This window comes from Symphalangus syndactylus, chromosome 14 (assembly GCF_028878055.3).
Source record: "Symphalangus syndactylus isolate Jambi chromosome 14, NHGRI_mSymSyn1-v2.1_pri, whole genome shotgun sequence".
In the NCBI taxonomy this organism is placed as follows: domain Eukaryota; kingdom Metazoa; phylum Chordata; class Mammalia; order Primates; family Hylobatidae; genus Symphalangus; species Symphalangus syndactylus.
The window spans coordinates 77,483,640-77,506,019 of record NC_072436.2 but is presented as its reverse complement, the minus strand read 5'-3'; the positions used below and the strand labels follow the sequence as shown (position 1 = coordinate 77,506,019).

Sequence of the window (22,380 nt, the reverse complement as noted above, 5' to 3'; positions counted from 1 at the left end):
TTTTTTTTTTTTTTTGACAGAGTCTCGCTGTATTGCCCAGGCTGGAGTGCAGTCATGCAATCTTAGCTCATTGCAATCTCTGCCTCCGCCTCCTGAGTAGCTGGGACTACAGGCACACGCCACCATGCCCAGCTAATTTTTGTATTTTTAGTAGAGATGGGGTTTCCATGTTGGCCAGGATGGCCTTGATCTCCTGACCTCGTGATCTACCCACCTCAGCCTCCCAAAGTGCTGGGATTACAGGCATAAGCCACCGTTCCTGGCCGAGAGTTTTTAACATGTTAATGATATGTATGCTAAAGTGGCTAAAGAGGCGAAGTGTATGGATATCTGCAACTTACTTTGAAATGTATCAAAAATAAGATGTTTCAATGCAGTAAAAGTTGAAAAAAAAAAAGATGGATTGATAAAGGGACAGTTAATGGACAGATATGTGATAACGCAATTATTTAAAGACATTAATGGTCGAATCCAAATAGTGGGCATACGGATGTTTACTGTACATTCTTAGAACTTTTCTGTATATTTAAAACTTTTCATAATAAAATTTTGGTAAAACTAGTGTTACTGAGAAGGTACCTAAGCCTACATAGGTCTAGTTTGGTTCAGTCAACATTTAGTGACACCTATAGTGCTCGAAGTGATATAATAACTATTAGGGATATAAGAATGAAGTAACTCAGGCTCTTTGAGGTAGAGAGTGGCAGGAAATAAAACTGGAAAGCACAGGTTAGTTAATGGAGAGTCTTATACACCATGATAAGGAGCTTGAACTTTATCCTATGGGGTTTTAGTGAGGGGAATGATACTTAGGTAGGTTACTTTAGCAGCATTGTGGAGGCTAGATTTCAGGAGGAGGTGGTGGTGGTGGTAGTGGGTATAGACTAAAGACAAAGATAATAATTAGGAAGCAGTACTCCAAATGAAGATGACTGATTAACCTAAATTCCAGTGGTTATAGGGCTAGTTTCTAGAAATATTTAGGAGCATTAATCAATTGAATTAGATTGGTTGGATTAATTGTAAGTGGGTTATAGAGAATTAAGAATGACAAAGACCACATATGAAGGAGCAAGTTTGGAGTTTGAGGGGAAAATGATGAGTTTGGTTTAAGACATCTTATGTTTTGGATATTATCTAGTCAAAGACTTCTTTATTCATGCATTTTTGCCTACATTATTTTATAAACATTCACTATAGAATTCCAAGTCTGTTGCTAACAGTAAGATGTTGAGCAAAATGGATACAGATACTGCCTTTTAGAAAGTTACAGCCTAACAGGCTGGGTGCGGTGGCTCGTGCCTGTAATCCCAGCACTTTGGGGGGCCAAGGTGGGCAGATCACTTGAGCTCAGTAGTTCGAGACCAGCCTGGGTAACATGGTGAAACCTCATCTGTACTAAAAATTCAAAAATTAGCTGGGAGTGGTGGCACGTGCCTGTAATCTCAGCTACTTGGGAGGCTAAGGCACGAGAAGTGCTTGAACCCAGAGGTGGAGGTTGCAGTGAGCCAAGATCGTGCCACTGCACTTCAGTCTGGGCGACAGAGTAAGACTCTGTCTCAAAAAAAAAAAAAAAAAAGTTACAGCCTAGTGAAGGAGATAATTAAACCAAAGTTATAATAAAAAGTGATATTCATGGTGATAGGAAAAGTACAAGATGGTATGGAACTTCCTAGAAGGAAGAGTTATCTTAACATTGGCTTGTAGATATTATCAGTTTGAAGCCTGGGATGAAGCCTGGACTGGAGATACCAATTAATGTCTTTCTGCTGCTGATTCCTGAGAGTTGATAAAAATGTCCCAGCAACTCAGGAGGCTGAGGTGGGAGGATGGCTTGAGCTTGGGAGGCCAAGGCTGCAGTGAGCTGTGATCACACCACTGCACTCCAGTCTGGGTGACAGAGCGAGACACTGTATCAAGAAAAAAAAGTTGTTCATTTTTTCTTTTGAGACAGTCTCGTTCTGTCACCCAGGCTGGAGTGCAGTGGCATGACCTTGCCTCACTGCAACCTCTGCCTCCTGGGTTCAAACGATTCTTGTGTCTCAGTCTCCCGAGTAGCTGGGATTACAGGCGTGTACCACCACACCAGCTAATATTTGTATTTTTTTTTTTCTTTTTAGTAGAGATGGGGTTTCACCATGTTCGCCAGGCTGATCTTGAATTTCTGGCCTCACGTGATCCACCCGCCTCCCAAAGTGCTGGGTTACAGGTGTAAACCTCTACTCCTGGCTGAGAGAAAAAAAAAGTATTTTCTTTTCTGTCCACTAAAAAAGTCTAAAAGCCAAGATTAACCCAGAGAAAACAGAAGAAATGGAGAAATAGTAGATTCTAGGTATAAGACAGAGAATTTACAAGGAATTTACAAGATGAGTCTGGGACATCTCATGCCATAAAAGTTAAGCTGCTGCCAAAGACTAATAGGGTTAAAAGGACACAGGAGCCAACACATACACACACACACACACACACACACACATATCCCAAACCCCAATGGATTAAAGACAAATGTGAAAGGTAAAAACTTTAATAAAAGGATATTATCTGTATGAGATTGGAAATAAGGAAGGACATCTTAAACAAGATATAAAAGCATACCATAAAGGTATAATGGTGCATTCTTGTCTTTAATATAGTCAAAATTTTTTTCGTCAACCACAAAGACAGGAAAGAGATAAGCAACAACTTGGGAGGAGTTATTTGTAACACTGACAAAGGATTAGTTTCTAAAATATATAAAGACTACTACAAATCAGTGAGAAAAAGGCAAAGAACTCAGTGGAAAAATGAGTAAAACATAGGAATAGGTATTTCAAGGAAGAAGAAACAAGATGGCAAGAAACATATGAAAAGATGTTCAACCTCATTATTAATCAGGCAAATACAAATTAAAACCTCAATGAGAAACCACTACACAGCTACTAGGGATGGCAAACATTTCAAAACCTGAGTGTTTAAGTATTAGCAAGATGTGGAGAAATGGAAACTCTTATACTTGTTTAGTGGAAATATAAATTGGCAAAACTACTCTAGGAAATATTTGGAATTATTTATTAAAATTACAGATATGTATTGCCTGTGACCAGAAATTTCACTCCTAAGTATATAGCCTAGGAATATATTGTTGCCCTGTTCATAATAGAAAAAGCTAGAATCAACATAAATGTCCATTAACAGAAGAATGAATAAACTGAGTAGTGGATGAATAAATTGTATTCAGTCGGTGACATACTATAGGCAGTGAAAATGAATATACCTACATCTATACATGTCAGCATGGCTATATTCAAAAATAATATTTAGTGAAAAAAGTAAGTAACAAGAAGAATGCACTATGTTTCCACTTATATAAAGTTCAGAAAGAAGTAAAACTAAACAAGTTGTTAAATGAGTTTGAGACCAACAATATAGCCAAGACCCTGTCTCTACAAAAAGCCCAAAATTAGCTAGGCATGGTGGCATGCACCTATAATTCTAGCTACTCAGGGGGCTGAAGTGGGATGATTGCTTATGCCCAGGAGTTTGAGGTTACAGTGAGCTGTGTTCAAGCAACTGCACTCCAGCCTGGGTGACAGAGTGAGACTCTCTCTTAAAAAAAAAAAAGATTTTATTTATGGAACTTGCCTCATATGGGAAAACCATAAAGACAAGCAAAGGAGTGGTTAAGACAAAATTTAAGACTGAGAGTAGATGGAAGAAGAAATGTAATTGAGGAGGGGCACCCAGGGGACTTCAAAGGTACGAGTAATGTTAATGATTTTTCTCTCAATGGTGGGATGAAGGTGATTTTTATTTTGTTTTCTGGCTTTCCATATTTTTGTATGTGTGGCTTTCAGAGAGGTGATGTCATGTAAGGGTTTCTCTAGGGTTGTGGTTCTTAACCAGGGATGACTTTTTACTATCTTCCTCCCCCCAGGAGACATTTGGCAATGTCTAGAGAGTTATTTGGTTGTCGTGACTGGGGTGGGTAAACTACTGGCATTCAGTAGACAGAGGCCAGGGATTGCTGCTAAACATCCTACAATGCACAGGACGGCCCAAGAGCAAATAATTATTTGGCCCAAAATGTCAATAGCACTAAAGTTCAGAAACCCTGGTCTAAGAGCCAGACTCTTTGGGTTTGAATTCTAGCTTTGCACTTTATAAGCTGGGAGACTATGGGAAATTACTAATCTCTGTGTCTCAGTATCGTTGTTTATATGAGGCTAATAGTAGTATCCATCTGATAGGTTTGTTGTGAGAATTAACTGAATTAAAACATAAGGTACTGAGTCCAGAACCAGACAAATAATAAGTACTTGATAAATACTAACAATAATGTTTTATTATTATTTTTGTTGAATATATTCAATTGGTTGAGAAAAAAGTTGATTAAGAGAAATATGTTGAAAAATAGTTATTATAGCAATAGAAAAATATGCAAAGACACACATATGCACAAACCCTACTTTAAAATGTAGCATGTGGAAATTTCACAAGAAGACCTTTGCAAACAATGACAGCCTGTTATAATCTGTATCTTATCTGTACTTAATAGCAATTTCTAAACAAGAAACCAGAGCACTGAACATAAAGTGTGTATGAGTTAGTGCTAATCTGAATTAAGCTATATTAGTAACTGAACTCAAAGTCTTGTGACAGATTACATTACAAAAACCATCCTATACTTTAGTGCACAAACTGATATTTCCCTTATTCTTTATAAAAACCGTTCCAGAAAGATTCTTGGGAAGTCAGTTTCTTGACTGGATTTCATGTACACTTGTTTATCCAAGTGGATGTGTCTGTAAAGTTGTGACAGGATGCTGTTTTTTTTTGTTTGTTTGCTTATTTCAAGACAGGGTCTTACTCTGTTGTTGCTCAGGGTGGAGTGCAGTGGTGTGATCTCAGCTCACTACAATCTCCAGCTCCTGGGCTCAAATGATCTTCCCACCTTAGCCTCCTGAGTAGCTGTGACTACAGGTACACGCCACTGTGCCTGGCTACTTTTTGTATTTTTAGTAGAGATGGGGTTTTGCCATGTTGCCCAGGCTGGTCTCGAACTCCTGGGCTTACGCAATCCACCTTCCTTAGCTTCGCAAAGTGCTTGGGTGTGAGCCACTGCACCTGGCCAGGATGTTGTTGTTGTTGTTTTTTTAAAACAAGTATTCTAAAAAAAATAAGCTATTTAAAATATATACAATTTATGGTAAAGTTTCTTGAAGCTTTTGCGAATTAAACAAATTTTTAGGCATGTACATTCAACTGTAATATGGCGTATTTCCCTCCAAGCAAATAAAGATTATTATTTTTATTTTCAATGCAGGTATGTCCAGGAAGAAGTAGATTGAAGCAATGATATTGATCATTACTATCATTAGTATAGTTCCATATAATTAGCAAAGTCCTACCACATTTGTGTTCACAAAAGAGCTTCATAAAAATCCCGTGGAGTGTGTGGCATTATCTCTATTTTAGGAATGAAGAAGTTAAGGCTTAGAGAGATGAAATGACTCGCCCAAAGTTACAATGCTGGAAATTGTGGGACTATCATTCAGACTCAAGTCTCACAATAAATCCTAGCCTTTCTGTAATTGGTATAACAGGGAATTGCTATTTCCTCTCAAAATGAACTGAGATGCGATGTCAGGGACAGACACGGGGAGGGGTTCAGAACTACCTGTCAGATGTGATATTTTATATGCACTATTTATAAAAATTATATGTAAGTAATAAAATATATTGAATAATCATTATTATACACCTTTTATTTTTAAATTTTTTACTTTGGATAATTTCAAACATATATCAAAGAGAGAATGACATTTGCAAACTGCTATATTACCCGCTACCCAGCTTCATCAGTTATCAACTCCTGGGTACTCTTTTTTTTTTTTTTCTGTGACATGGAGTCTTGCTCTGTCACCCAGGCTGGAGTGCAGTGGCATGATCTCGGCTCACTGCAATTTCTGCCTCCTGGGTTCAAGTAATTCTCATGCCTCAGCCTCCCAAGTAGCTGGGATTACAGGTGCAGCTGCCACACCTGGCTAATTTTTGCATTTTTAGTAGAGAGGGTTTTGCCATGTTGGCCAGGCTGGTCTCAAACTCCTGGCCTCAAGTGATCCGCCTGCCTCAGCCTCCCAAAGTGCTGGGATTACAAGCATGAGCCACCGCACCTGGCCAACTCCTGGTTACTCTTAATTCACCTATATCCCTTCTACTTTCTCCCTACTGAATCATTTTGAGTCAACTTGAAGACGTGTAATTTCATTTGTACATATTCTGTTATGCACAATTTTATTTTAAAATAGCTTTTAAATAATAATTACAACTTGGGAATACTGAAAAGCTGAAGATATTTTTAGAAGCTGTTAGTGTAGTTAATATAGACCAGTTAATCTAGTTAATGTAGACCAATAGATAGCATTTCTTGAGTTCAAAATGATCACATATATTACGCTTTTCTCTTAGAATTTAAATGTCTAGTAATAAACAGAGAAAGTGTTTTACCTGTTCTCTGCCGTCTTCTCTCAGTTCTCCGTCTAAAGTAAAAGATTAAAACATTAATTATCTTAACAATCTAATAAAGGACCTTGAGAAAAACTTTTTACAACACTAAAAACAGAAATGCTTAAAATAATAACAAGTTAAAATGCTGAAAACTCTAGAGAAATAAAAAACCAAACCTTAACATACTATGAAAGTACCAATCATTTTCATATATATGTGTATGGCTACCTTGTGTTACAGTATTTACTATGTATAGTATATACTAGCAGCATATCACTTGAGAGCTTATTAGAAATGCAGAGCCATAGGCTCCAGCCCAGATCTACTGAATCAGAATCAACTTTTCAACAAGATCTCCAAATTTATCTATATTTATTTGTATGATCATTGAAATTTCACCTTTGTAATAATCAGGCAACTTGGTATTTTATATCAATGACAAGCAGTCTTATACCAACTAGAAATGCTCAGAGTTTTCTTGTTTTTATTAATTTACTGAAAGTTCTTGCAAGCTATAACATAGTTTTTCTGTTATACTTTGAATACTTGGGTGTCTTGAATACCATTACCTTCTGCATTACAGGTATTAGTCATCAAAAATCCAGAACAGATGTCTTTTTCAGGTTCATTCTTTCTGTCAATTATTTGTCTGCAGTATATGGGTGTTTTTCATTGGAAAAAGGATTAAAAAGAAAATTTTAAGGTTAGGTATAAGTTATAGATTTTAAAGTATTAAAATATTTAAAAATTTCTGGGTTAAAAAACGTAATTAAAAAATTTCTTTGGAAACTTTCAACAATATAGTAATCATTTAAATACCATTATATTTAAAAACAGAGAAAGCCACTTTTAATTTTTCCACCATTAAATATTTTACAGGACATTTCAAAGAGCAGTTAAATTAAACTAACATACAAATAATGTATTTTACATATGAAGTTTTAAGAGAAACAATCATGGAAACCAAATGTGATGCTCTGAACTCATGGCTATTACAAAATTAAAATTAATGATGAAGTTTTTAAACTTGTAATTCACTTTTGATGTAGAAAACCCCCCACCAAAACATAGAAAAAGAATAATATAAATATCCAGAGTAGTTGTCTGGATATTTAGCTCCACTACTTATTATTATATATCTTTAAAAAAAATAAAACTGAGATAACGCAGTCTTGTGAAATTTCATGTCGTCATCTTTCACTTATTATATTTTTTTGTTTTAAAATTTGTACTGTTTCTATGTTAAAACTGACTTTCTTAAGGTATAGAGTTTTGTGATTTTTAACAGATGTTTAGATTCTTGTTATTACCATTACAAACAGAATATAGAACAGTTTCATTATGCCAAAAAAACCTCCCTTATATACTTTATAGTTACACCCCCCTCAACCTATACACCTGGCAACCACAGAAATCTTCATAACTATAGTTTTCACTTCATGAATGTTGTATAATTGGAATTATACCATATAAACTTTTGTGACTGACTTCTGTCATTCAGTATAATGCCCTGATATTCATCCAAGTTGTTAAACGTGTATCAATGCTTCACTGCTTTTTATTGCTGAGCAGTATTCCATTACAGATGTGTGTATCAGTTTATTTATTCACCTGTTGAAGGGTATTTTTCTCAGTTTTTGAAAATTATGAATAAAACTGCTACAAGCATTCATGTAAAGGTTCTTGTGTGAACCTGTTTTTACTTTTCTAGTGTAAATACTTAATGGGATTGTTGAATCATATGGTGAATACATATTTTACTTTGTAAGAAACTGCAAAGCCGTTTCCCAGAAGAGTTGTACTATTTTATATTACATCTCATGCGACAATGAATGAGAGTTCAGTTACTTTGCATCATCCTCACCAACACTTGGAATTGTCAGTATTTTTAAAGATTATTGACATTCTAGGGCCGGGCACGGTGGCTCACACCTGTCATCCCAGCACTTTGGGAGGCCGAGGCGGGCGGATCACGAGGTCAGGAGATCGAGACCATCCTGGCTAAAACAGTGAAACCCCGTCTCTACTAAAAATACAAAAAATTTTTTTTTAAAAAATTATTATTATACTTTAGGTTTTAGGGTACATGTGCACAATGTGCAGGTTTGTTACATATGTATCCGTGTACCATGTTGTTTTGCTGCACCCATTAACTCGTCATTTAGCATTAGGTATATCTCCTAATGCTGTCCCTCCCCCCTCCCCCCACCCCACAACTGTCCCCCGAGTGTGATGTTCCCCTTCCTGTGTCCATCAGTTCTCATTGTTCAATTCCCACCTATGAGTGAGAACATGCGGTGTTTGGCTTTTTGTCCTTGCAGTAGTTTACTGAGAATGATGTTTTCCAGTTTCATCCATGTCCCTACAAAGGACATGAACTCATCATTTTTTATGGCTGCATAGTATTCCATGGTGTATCTGTGCCACATTTTCTTAATCCAGTCTATCGTTGTTGGACATTTGGGTTGGTTCCAACTCTTTGCTATTGTGAATAGTGCCGCAATAAACATACGTGTGCATGTGTCTTTATAGCAGCATGATTTATAGTCCTTTGGGTATATACCCAGTAATGGGATGGCTGGGTCAAATGGTATTTCTAGTTCTAGATCCCTGAGGAATCGCCACACTGACTTCCACAATGGTTGAACTAGTTTACAGTCCCACCAACAGTGTAAAAGTGTTCCTATTTCTCCACATCCTCTCCAGCACCTGTTGTTTCCTGACTTTTTAATGATGGCCATTCTAACTGGTGTGAGATGGTGTCTCACTGTGGTTTTGATTTGCGTTTCTCTGATGGCCAGTGATGATGAGCATTTTTTCATGTGTTTTTTGGCTGCATAAATGTCTTCTTCTGAGAAGTGTCTGTTCCTGTCTTTCGCCCACTTTTTGATGGGGCTGTTTGTTTTTTTCTTGTAAATTTGTTTGAGTTCATTGTAGATTCTGGATATTAGCCCTTTGTCAGATGAGTAGGTTGCAAAAATTTTCTCCCATTCTGTAGGTTGCCTGTTCACTCTGATGGTAGTTTCTTTTGCTGTGCAGAAGCTCTTTAGTTTAATTAGATCCCATTTGTCAATTTTGGCTTTTGTTGCCATTGCTTTTGGTGTTTTAGACATGAAGTCCTTGCCCACGCCTATGTCCTGAATGGTATTGCCTAGGTTTTCCAATCGATAGAAAAAGACGGAATCCTCCCTAACACATTTTATGAAGCCAGCATTGTCCTGATACCAAAGCCTGGCAGAGACATAACCAAAAAAGAGAATTTCAGACCAATATCCTTGATGAACATTGATGCAAAAATCCTCAATAAAATACTGGCAAACCAAATCCAGCAGCACATCAAAAAGCTTATACACCATGATCAAGTGGGCTTCATCCCTGGGGTGCAAGGCTGGTTCAACATACGCAAATCAATAAATGTAATCCAGCATATAAACAGAACCAAAGACAAAAACCACATGATTATCTCAATAGATGCAGAAAAGGCCTTTGACAAAATTCAACAACCCTTCATGCTAAAAATTCTCAATAAATTAGGTATTGATGGGACGTATCTCAAAATAATAAGAGCTATCTATGACAAACCCACAGTCAATATCATACTGAATGGGCAAAAACTGGAAGCATTCCCTTTGAAAACTGGCACAAGACAGGGATGCCCTCTCTCACCACTCCTATTCAACATAGTGCTGGAAGTTCTGGCCAGAGCAATCAGGCAGGAGAAGGAAATAAAGGGTATTCAATTAGGAAAAGAGGAAGTCAAATTGTCCCTGTTTGCAGATGACATGATTGTATATCTAGAAAACCCCATTGTCTCAGCCCAAAATCTCCTTAAGCTGATTAGCAACTTCAGCAAAGTCTCAGGATACAAAATCAATGTACAAAAATCACAAGCATTCTTGAACACCAATCACAGACAAACAGAGAGCCAAATCATGAGTGAACTCCCATTCACAATTGCTTCAAAGAGAATAAAATACCTAGGAATCCAACTTACAAGGGATGCGAAGGACCTCTTCAAGGAGAACTACAAACCACTGCTCAATGAAATAAAAGAGGATACAAACAAATGGAAGAACATTCCATGCTCATGGGTTGGAAGAATCAATATCGTGAAAATGGCCATACTGCTCAAGGTAATTTATAGATTCAATGCCATCCCCATCAAGCTACCAATGACTTTCTTCACAGAATTGGAAAAAACCACTTTAAAGTTCATATGGAACCAAAAAAGAGCCCACATTGCCAAGTCAATCCTAAGCCAAAAGGACAAAGCTGGAGGCATCACGCTACCTGACTTCAAACTATACTACAAGGCTACAGAAACCAAAACTGCGTGGTACTGGTACCACAACAGAGACATAGATCAATGGAACAGAACAGAGTCCTCAGAAATGATGCCACATATCTACAACTATCTGATCTTTGACACACCTGACAAAAACAAGCAATGGGGAAAGGATTCCCTATTTAATAAATGGTGCTGGGAAAACTGGCTAGCCATATGTAGAAAGCTGAAACTGGATCCCTTCCTTACACCTTATACAAAAATTAATTCAAGATGGATTAAAGACTTAAATGTTAGACCTAAAACCATTAAAATCCTACAAGAAAACCTAGGCAATACAAAAAATTAGCCAGGCGTGGTGGCAGGCGCCTGTAGTCCCAGCTACTCGGGAGGCTGAGGCAGGAGAATGGCATGAACCCGGGAGGTGGAGCTTGCAGTGAGCCGAGATCTTGCCACTGCACTCCAGCCTGGGTGACAGAGCGAGACTCCATCTCAAAAAAAAAAAAAAAAAAAAAAAAAAAAAAAAAAAATTACTGACATTCTAATAGGTGTACAGAGGTATCTCATCATGGTTTTAATTTCAATTTCCCAAATAACCAATGATATTAAATTTATTTATTTGCTATCCATATATCTCCTTATTGAAATGTCCGTCCAAGTCTTTTGACCACTGTAATTGGGCTATTTGTTTTCTTACTGTTGAGCTTTGAGAGTTCTGTATATATTCTGGATACAACTCCTTTGCTGGATATGTGACTTGCAAATATTTGCTCCCATCATGTAGCTTATCTTTACAGGCTCCTAACAGTGCCTTTTGAGGAACAACAGTTGATGAAGTTACCAAGTTTTAAAAAATGGATCATGCTTTTGGTGTCTAGTTGGAGAATTCTTTGTTAATCCCAGGTCACACATATTTCCTCCTATGCTTTCTTCTAGTTTTACATTTTATATTTAGATCTATGATTTATTTTTAATTTTTGAGAGTAATGTGTGAGGTTTAGTTTGAGATTCTTTGTGTGTCTGTGTGTGCATACATGTATATTGTGCCAATACCATTTGTTGAAAAACTATCCTTTCTCCATTGAATTACCTTTGTACTTTTGTCAAAAATCAGCTGGGCATATTTATATGGGTCTATTTCTGGGTTATATGTTCTGTTTCATTAATCTGTGTGTCTGTCCTTTTACTAATACCATAATTTCTTGATTAGTTATAGCTTTGGGGATGGCAAACCACAGTCCCTAGGCGAAATCCAGTTCATACATATTTTAGTAAATAAAGTTTTATTGGAATACATTCATTTTATATTATCTATGGCTGCTTCCTTGCTATGATGACAGTTAAGTAGCTGTGACAGACTATGTGAACTGCAAAACCAAAAATCTTTACTAAATGGCCCTTCACAGAAAATGTTTGTCAACCCCTGCTTTAGCAAAAGTCCTAAGATCATGTATGATTCTTCCAACATTATTTTCCTTTTTCAAAATGTTTTTTGTTATTCTAGCTTCTTTGTCTCTTTTTATAAATTTTAGAATCAGTTTGTTGATATCTTTAAAAAATCCTTCTGGGATTTTGATCAGAATTTTATCAGATCTTTAGATTAATCAGAAATCTTTAGATCAGTCAGGAGACAGCTGACATCTTTACTATATTGAGTCTTCAAACCATAAACATGTCTCTCTATTTATTTGTTTACTTATTTATTTGACAGAGTCTCGCTTTGTTGCTCAGGCTGGAGTGCAGTGGTGGGATCTTGGCTCACTGCAACCTCCACCCCCTGGATTCCAGCGATTCTCCTGCCTCAGCCTCCCGAGTAGCTGGGACTACAGGCTCATGCCACCATACCCGGCTAATTTTTTTTTTATTTTTAATAGAGACGGGGTTTCACCATGTTGCCCAGGCTGGTCTCGAACTCCTGACCTCAGGCGATCTGCCTGCCTAGGCCTCCCAAAGTGTTGGGATTACAAGCATGAGCCACCATGCCCGGCTCATTTATTTTAATCTTCTTAAGTTTTTAGCATACAGATGGAATGTTTTGTTAGACTTATAACCAGTATTTCGTTTATTTTGGAGCTACTGTAATTTAAAAAGCTTTTTTGGTTTTCAACTGTACATTACTAGTATATAGAAATACAATTGGGCCGGGGGTGGTGGCTCATGCCTGTAATCCCAGCACTTTGGGAGTCCGAGGCAGGCAGATTGCCTGAGGTCAGGAGTTTGAGACCAGTCTGGTCAACATGGTAAAACTCCATCTCTACTAAAAATACAAACAAATTAGTTGGGCGTGGTGGCATGCGCCTCTAATCCCAGCTACTAGGGAGGCTGAGGCAGGGGAATTGCTTGAACCAAGGAGGTGGAGATTGCAGTGAGCCGAGGTCGTGCCATTGCACTCTAGCCTGGGTGACAGAGTGAGACTCTGTCTCAAAAAAAAGAAATACAATTGATTTTTATGTGTTGACCATATATCTGGTGACCTTGCTAAATGCACTTATTAGTTGTAGGAACCATTTTGTCTGCAAAAAGGGATGGTTTCATTTCTTCTTTCGTACAGTGTCCCATAAGAGTGGTAAAAGTGGACATTTTTACCATGTTTCCAATCTTAGGAGGAAAACATTCAGTCTTTCTCTATCAAGTAGGATAATAGCTGTAGTATTCTTTTTTTCCTTCTTGGTAGAAACTCTCTATAGTTTGAGGAAGCCCCTTTCTACTCCTAGTTTTCTGGGCTTTTTTTTTTTTTTTTTTAAATCATGAATGGGTATGGAATTTTGTCAGACATGTTTTTTGTACCAGTTGATTTGATCAGTTGATTTTTCTTATATTGTTAAAACTGTGGATTACATTAATTTTTGAATATTGAATAAGCTGTGCATTCCCAAGGTAAATCCCACTTAATTCTGGTATATTATTATTTTTATATATTACTAAATTCTTAATCCTTGTTGAGGATTTTTACTTCTATATGTATGAGACATAGTAGTCTATAGTTTTTTTGTACTTTTTGTTTTGTTTTGTTTTTTTAAAAAATTCCATGGGACTGCTTGATATCTTTTTTTGTATTGTCTTTGGGTAGTAGCCTCAGAAAATGAGCTGGGATGTGTTGAATTATCATCTTATATTTTCTGAAAGAAATGTGCACAATTGCTAGTATATTCTTCTCTCAACGAATTCACCAGTGAAACCATCGGGACCTGGAGATATCTTTTACAGAGTTTTTTGTTTTGTTTTAAACTACAAATTTAACTCCTTTAATAGCCATAGGATTCAGATGATCTCTTTCATTTTCTGCCAGTTTGGCTTTTATGGCTTTCAAGGAATTATTCCATTCAAACTATGTTGTTAAACTTATTTGCATACAGTAGTTCATGACGTTATTTTTTATCTACTTAATGTCGGTAAAGTTTAAGATAATATACCCTCTTTCGTTCCTGATATCAATAATCTATGTCTTCTTTTTCGCTTTGTCTGACTAGAGTTTTATCAGTTTTGTTGATCTTTTCAAACAGGCTTTTGACTTCATTAATTTTTCTGTTTTCAACTTCAATGATATATGCTCTTTATTATTTCCTTTCTTCTGCTTCCTTTGAGTTTACTTTGCTTTTCTTCCTTTAGTCTCTTTAGATGGAAGCTTAGATTGTTGACTGAGGCATTTCTTCTTTTCTAATGTAAGCATTTAATTGAATAAAATTCTTATTTTAAGCTGTGATTTTTTTTTTTTTCAGTTTATAATCTTTTCTGACTTCCTTAAGACTGCCTCTTTGACCTAGGGATTATTTAGAAGTTTGTTAATTTCTAAGTGTTTGGTGAATTTTCTCTATTTCTTTCTGTTATTTATTTCCAATCTATTCCCATTATGGTCAGAGGACATACTTTGTGTATTCTTCTAGGTTTGTTTTATGACCCAGGATATGGTCTGTTTTGGTAAGTTCACGTGCACTGCAAAAGGATGTGTGTTCTACTGTTGTTGGGTGGAATGATTTTCTGTCACTAGTTCTATCAGTTGTTGAGAAAGGACTGATGCAGTCTCCAAATGCAAATGTAGATTTGTCTGTTCTCATTGTGATCTCTATCATTTTTTCTTATATATTATGACATTCTCTTGTCAGATGCAAACACATTTAGAATTGTTACGCTTTCTTGATAAATTGACTCTTTTATCATCTTTTCCTTCTTTCCTGGTGTCCCAAGTTTCCCTCTGGTATCATTTACCTTATGTCTCAAGAACTTCTTTTAGTAATTCTTTAATAACAAATCTACTGGAAACATATTTACTAAGTTTTCCTTTACCAAATTTGAAGTTTTCAGGTATTCTTTGTATATATATTTTTTTCAGCATTGCATTCTTTATCCTCTCCTTCTAGGGCTCTAATGTCATGAATGTTAGACCTTTTGGCATTGCCTCACAGGTCCCTCGGTTCATTTCTTTAAAAAATATGTTTTCTTTGTTGTTCATTGGATACTTTCGATTGATCTGTCTTCAAGTTCATTGATTTTCCTTTGTTATCCCTATTCTGCTATTATCAAACCTATCAATTAGTTAAAAAATTTTGTGGGGGCCAGGCACAGTGGCTCACGCCTGTAATCCCAGCACTCTGGCAGGCTGAGGTGGTTGGATCATTTGAGTTCAGGAGTTCGAGACCAGCCTGGGTAACATGGTAAAAACTCATCTCTACAAAAAAAAAAAAAAAAAAAAAAAGCAAAAATTAGCAGGGTGTGGTGGCATGCACCTGTAGTCCCAGATCCTTGGGTGGCTGAGGCAGGAGGATCGCTTGAGCCCAGGAGGCTAAGGCTGCAGTGAGCTATGATTGCACCATTGCAATCTAGCCTGTGAGACAGAATGAGACCCTGTCTCAAAAAAAACTTTTTTTTTTTTTTGGTTAATTTGCTTTTGAATTCTTTATTTGTTTCTTCTTTATACCTTCTATTTCTTTTTGATACTTGGGTTTTTTTTTTGTTTGTTGCTTTTTTAAAGAGATGAGGTGTCACTAGTTGCCTAGGCTACCCTCCAACTCCTGGGCTCAAGTGATTTTCCTGCCTCAGTCTCCCAAGTAGCTGGGACTACAGGTGCATGCCACCATGCCTGGCTTGTTTCAGTAATTTTAATGATTGTTGGAACTCATTAAAGTTTGTCAGATAATTCCAACATTTGTCATCTCAGCATTATTGTCTTTTGACAATCTTTTCTCACGTGAGTTGAGATTTTCCTGCCGCTTTATATATCAAGTAATTTTTGGTATCCTGGACATTTTGAATATTTTAAGACTTGATCTTGTTAAAATTCTGTGATGAATGTTATTTTTGTTTTAGCAAGCAATTATCTTATTATGTTTAGGCTTCAAGTTACACTGTTCCTCTGTGAGCTATGGTATGTCAGTTTACTTTTCAAAGCTTCTTTGCAGGGCTGTTTGTCATGCTGTTTGGTTATATTTGCAGTGCTGTCAGTGTCTGTACCATCCAGCAGCAAATATATAAGCTGGGTGATAGTTTATCTATCAGCTTAGATATCAAAGTCTTTTATATACTGGTTAGAACAGATCCACACATGCATACCTTGGGGTAAGCCCTGGAGTTTATAAACAATTTAATGGGGTTGTTTTCACAAGCTTTCATGTCTGCAGTCTCCTTTGGTGCTTGATCCAGGAAGCTGCATCTTTAGTTACCTTATGCTTCCATGTACCTCCATGGTTGCACTTGACTAGGCCCAAGTGGTGGTGAACTAAAGGAAAACACACTAGTAAACTTGCCATAGGTTCAGAGGCACCTCAAGTTCTTGTCTTCTTCCTCATTCCTTCTGTATTATTTACTTTTCAGACTCCCCAAACAGCTGCTCCAATATATTCTACCTAGGATTTTTAGCTGCATTCAATGGGTAAGACAGGAGGAATATGCTTACTCCATCTTACCTGGAACCAGAACCTGATAATCATGATTTTTAAGTGAGTACATAGTATCTGTTATTTAGATATACTGTAATTTAGTCATTAATTCCACATATATATTTTTAGGTCATTCACTTATATAATAACAATGTGATTAACATTTTTATGTTTATATTACAAAAATGAAATTTAAAGTTATGGCATTTTTAGGCTTTTGTTATATGTTGCTAAAATTAGTTTCTGAAAGATTGATACTAATTTACAAATTTGACCATCACAAAGAATATTGACCACAATTCATTAAAACACATCAAATGATATTTAAAAATCCATATGAACCTCCGCTCCCCTACTACCCAAACAGTGGCCACTACTGGGGCTTGCTGGGTTAATTTATTATCCTAAAAACTGTTAAATCTAGGGAAGTTATCAAGCATTTACTCTGCCTTTCGAGGTAACTGAATAGTTGATAAGGAAACTTTTATTATGTATAGAAGTACTCAAACTTATAAATGCAGAAGGAGCTACAAAATTAGAAAATCATCATTTCACAACCCCTAATAAAATAATCTAGGCAATGTTCATCAGTGATTTCAAAAACATCAACTGAAAGGTTGACGGGGAAGTTTATAATGGAGAATTCCATTAATCAGTCTTTGCTTCACTAAAAGACATTATATACCTCATGTTGTGATGTAATAGGAAGCCCACAGCACCATCTACTATGCATTACTTGGGACACAAAGCAACAATTTCCCCAAATTTGCTTATACAACCATAAGTAAGAAAGCAAAATAATAAAAATGTATAAATATAAGGGATTTGCAGATGACATGTGCTCTTCTCCCTTGTTCCAGATATGCAGTGTATCTGTGGGAAGAAGCATACAAAGCTTGATGTACCTTGAACCATAGTTAATAGATATGGTCTGTAAGGAAAGTATTACATGACAGTGTGAAAGTGTGTCAGGGCATACTTAAGGAATTTTCTGGGCCTCTGCCATATCTGCAGAAGGCAGTTCAGTACCCTTGTCTAGCTCTGTTTTCAGTTGTGCAGGAAACAGCAAAGACAAAAGCATCTATTATTTAGTTATAATTTTTGCATGTATATATAAATGGCGCCATATTCCTTATGTGCTTTTCACTTTCCATAATTCCCTCTCTGAAAGTTCGAATTTCTTAACCTTTTTGTCACTCCCTCTTGACACAGAAAGGTATGTGAACCTAGATTCAAAGAATATGGCACAGAGATAATAAATAGACCCAAAGAAATAGTGAAAAGGACATTTCTGGCTGTTCTGCAATGGCAATGTTTCATGATTTTGAAACACACATTTCAATATTTCATTATGCACTAACAAAGCTGCAGTAGGTCCATATCTGAGAATAACTGCTTTCAGAAAGTAAAACAAAAAAGCCCCTTAAAGTGAATCAATTTAAAATGGGGTTGAAAATCATAGTAAATGGTGACAATATAACTTGACTAAAAATAAGAGGTAAAAATATATAGATAAGCTTATTTTACTTGTATTAATAAAATATATGTTATAATTTCAGCTGTTCATAAATTCATTTTTTTCTTTTTTTCGACATGGAGTCTTGCTCTGTTGCTTAGGCTGGAGTGCAGTGGCACGATCTCGATTCACTGCAACCTCCTGTGTTCAAGCGATTCTCCTGCCTCAGCCTCCCGAGTAGCTGGGACTACAGGCGTGTGCCACCACACCCGGTTAATTTTTGTACTTTTATTTTTAGTAGAGATGGGATTTCACCATGTCGGTCAGGCTGGTCTTGAACTCCTGATCTCAAGTGATCCACGTGCCTCAGCCTCCCAAAATGCTGGGATTACTGGCATGAGCTATTGTGCCCAGCCATCTGTGCATAAATTCTTAGATGGAACAAAGTCAGTCAGTTTGATTTGGAGAGTGGGGAATGGTTCTACTTTTTCTGACCAAATTGTCTTACAGTATCATATTCGACTTGCACAGCATACAAGTTCAGAAAGAGGGCCATTTTTTTCAAAAAATATTCAAGGACTTAATCATTTTTCTGAGGGATTCTATTAATACTTTGATAAATTCATTTGTAGTTTTATTATTCTTCTTGAATTTCTCTTTTTAATTGGTCTAAGTTCCTTTTCCTGATTTATCAGTAGTTTTACATGAGATCTGAACATTTCTGTAACATCTGTTTCATTGACTTCATGAAATATTGTTTTTGCAAGATTTTTAGTTGTTTTGAAATATGTTTGTATTGCTGTGTTGGGTATTTAAAGAGCTGACAATCAGTGAAAATACTGATAAACTAATATTTCATAGGTGGAGATAAATGCTAGTCTTCACTGGGGAGGGATATTTGAATGGGGAGAGGACTGAGTTTACAAGTAGTTAACTTATTGTTAAATATTTCATGTTATAAGGACTATTGTTCTATGTAAACTTATAACTACAGGGTCTCAGATAATGAATATTTGGGTAATTAGGAACCCCTATAGTTAAAAAATTATATCTTTGAATGCAACTTATGAAGTTTGAATGCTCTGAGCTTTGTGGGATGAAAGTACTATGCAAATAGTAAATGTCACATGAAGTCCACTAATAAAGGTTAAGGATTTCAAAATATGTAATATAGATAAGGCTTTATACATGAAATTATACCTCATTTGACTTAGTAACTAAAAAGAAAATGAAACATTCCAAGTGAAAACACTTCTTAAAATACATAAATTTTGGTGCCTTAGATTTTCTAAGGTTTTCTTTTGTCTAGTTCTGATACTGGAGAACTAACTGCAGTTCCATAAAAGAGCTGTGAATCTATAAAGCAGCTCATTTCCTTCCAGCTTTTCTTGAGACATATTAAAGCCACAATAAAATATAACTTCTCCTTCTCAATAAGCTTTAGTGGATCAGAAAAAGAAACTAAGAAAATAGGCCAGATTAAGCTGGAGAGAAAATGGAAATCTTTTTGTTCTTCAACTCCCATTGTCTTTCTCACATTATCAGTTTTCTTAAAAATAGCTATAGAGTCAGTGAAAACGTGTAAACATCTTTAGATTGCCAAATTGATTATACCCTTTCATTTTTATGTTTTAAAAGAGCTTAAGATTGTTTATCTTCTTTGGAAAGATGTTTAAAATTAGCCACATTTAATCATATACCAAGGCTTAGAAAAGGATGTCTCTAGTGAGTTTCTGGTTTTATAGGCAGCAAACATAAAGCACCTGGTGGGCACAATATGAACTTACAGTTTTATGTAATATACATTAAAGCCACCTTAAGAGCTCAACACACTGGAAATGCTTAGTATATTCTACATTTATTTCAGTTTAAGATACAGAAATGGACTTCCTAGACATATGCCATATGTTCTCCTCTCATGCCAAGTTAACAAGAATTAAAAGACTGAGATGAATAAACAAGGTCAACTTAGGCTGAGCCAAATTAGACAACAGAATAATTGTCAGATTTTCTGTTGGCAGGGACAGTTTGTTTTGAGCCAATCTTCATGAATTATAGGCTGTAATTTTTTTTTTTTCTGGTAAGTCTACTGCCAGGCATTCTGTTGACAATTTCTTTGTTTTGTAAACACTGAAAATTTTCATCCATTATATTGTTTATAGGCACACACCAGGATTCTGAATAGATGAGTATTTTTGGTTTGTTCCAACTTAAAGGAAAACTGCTTAGACATGAATCAAATAAAATCACGCCAAAATTTAACAACTTTTAACAAGATAGTATTTCATTTGGAGTTTCTTATGTATGAATTCAATACTGGTTCATTATAATAGCAGGAAACCAACCAGTATTGTAGTTAATTTCTAGCTGTAAATATCAAAGTAGATATATTTACTGCAAATACAAGGTTTATTTGTTCTACAATAAATAATTTTAGGCCTTGGAAAGGATAATCTAATACAAAATTGAGGCAACCAGAGAAGTTGACTTATTTGAAAGATAAGAACTAATTTAGGGCTGTACCTAATCTAATTATTTTTAATTTAGTCCTAGGATCATTCATTTTGTTTATACACTGTCTGACATGGTTTAGATCTGTGTCCTCACCAATTGTCAAATTGTAATCCCCAGAGTTGGAGGTCGGACCTGGTGGGAGGTGACTGGATCGTGGGAGTGGTTTCTCATGAATGGCTTAGCACTGTCCCCTTGTTCTTGTGATAGCAAGTAAGTTCTCATGAGATCTGGTGGTTTAAAAGTGTGTGGCACCTCCCCCCAGACCCCTCTATTCCTCCTGCTCTGACCATGTGAAGTGCTGGCTCCCCCTTTGCCTTCTGCCATGATTGTAAGTTTCCTGAGGCCTCCCCAGAAACTGAGCAGATGCTAGCATTATGCTTCCTGTACAGCCTGAGGAAGAGTGAGCCAATTAAACCTCTTTTCTTTATAAATTACCCAGTCTCAGGTATTTCTTTATAAGAATGTGAGGACAGACCAATATAATGTTTAAGGCTTTGTTACACACAAATGTGTATGTATAAAGATGTAATTTATAATAACACAAAGGAGCAAGAGAGAGGAATGGAGCAATACAGGAGCAAAGTTTTTATATACTATTGTTGTTAAATTGATATTAAAACAAACTGTTGTTATAAATTAAGATTTATAATCATCAGGTGAACCACAAGAGAAAAAGCCTCCAAAGAAATTACAAGGGTATTAAAATACCTACTTAACACAAGAGAAGGCAATAAGTGAGGAATACAGGAATAGCTACAAGGAATGTAGAATATGACAGCAAAATGACTGATGTAAATCCTGACCTATTTAGTAATTACACTAATAATAAATGGATTAAAGCCTCCAATTAAAAGGAAGAGATTGGAGGAATGAATTTAAAAATAATCACTTTCAAATCTTTTAAGATATGTGACAGTATGTAAGAGACAAAGTGAGAAACTTTAAAAGAGAATTAAAAAAATATATTGTTTTTCTTATGTAAAGTGAGTGTCCCTCAATTCCTGTTGTGTTTTCATCAGGACTGGGAGCTGAATTTTGTCAAAGGCATTTTCAACATCTATATAAATAATTGTATGATTTTTATCAACCTTAGATCTATTAATATGGTATATGATATTAATGGATTTGGTAACACTAAAACAACCTTGTATTTTCAGGGTGGGTTCAAGTGTTGGTTTTTTTCACTAATATTTTACATGAATGATATTGGCTTGTCATTTTTCTGTGGAAAAGTTTTTCTTTATTTTCAATGCTTTGGAATAATTTATAGAGCATTGGGAATATCTGATCTTTGAAGGTTTGGTAGAATTCTACCTGGTCATCTGGGCCTTTTGCTCTTTTACAGGGTAATTTCTTAATAATCTTGTCTATTTCTTTTATGAAAATTGGTGTGCTTCAGATTTCTAAATTCAATGGTGGACACTTTTGGCAATCTGTATTTATCTAGTATATTATCTATTGTTTTCTAAGTTTTCAAATTCATTTGCATAGAAATTTGCAAAGTAGGCTCTTATGATTAAAAAGAAAAAACCCTCTCTTGTTTAAATGGTTAATTTCTCCCTTCCTCCCTCTGCCATTTCTTAATTTTGTATGTTTGTGTTTTCTCTTTCTTTTTTTGATCAAGTTGGTCTATTTTGTTGTTTCAAAAACATTTGGATTTGATAATTACATCTACAGTTTTTTGTTTGCTTTGTTTTGTTTTTTGTCTTCTACCTGAGGTATCAGTAATCTATGGCTTATGGACTGGTTGCCTGTTTTGGTAAATA

The 22,380-nt window shown here is 35.9% G+C and overlaps 1 protein-coding gene across 4 annotated transcripts in view; it reads right to left on the bottom strand.

Moving 5' to 3' along the window:
• The window catches only part of WDPCP (WD repeat containing planar cell polarity effector), a 515,554-nt gene that overhangs the window by 39,783 nt on the left and 453,391 nt on the right, over window positions 1–22,380 (bottom strand). For 3 of the 4 annotated variants that reach the window (XM_055241570.2, XM_055241569.2, XM_055241573.2), the window contains 2 exons: window positions 7,056–7,135; window positions 6,487–6,518 (listed from right to left, as the gene is read on the bottom strand). In XM_055241570.2, the coding sequence (XP_055097545.1) occupies window positions 6,487–6,518; window positions 7,056–7,135 (112 nt within the window). Of the gene's footprint in view, window positions 1–3,672; window positions 5,147–6,486; window positions 6,519–7,055; window positions 7,136–22,380 lie in introns of those variants that run through there. The other variant, XM_063617935.1, reaches the window with a different exon arrangement.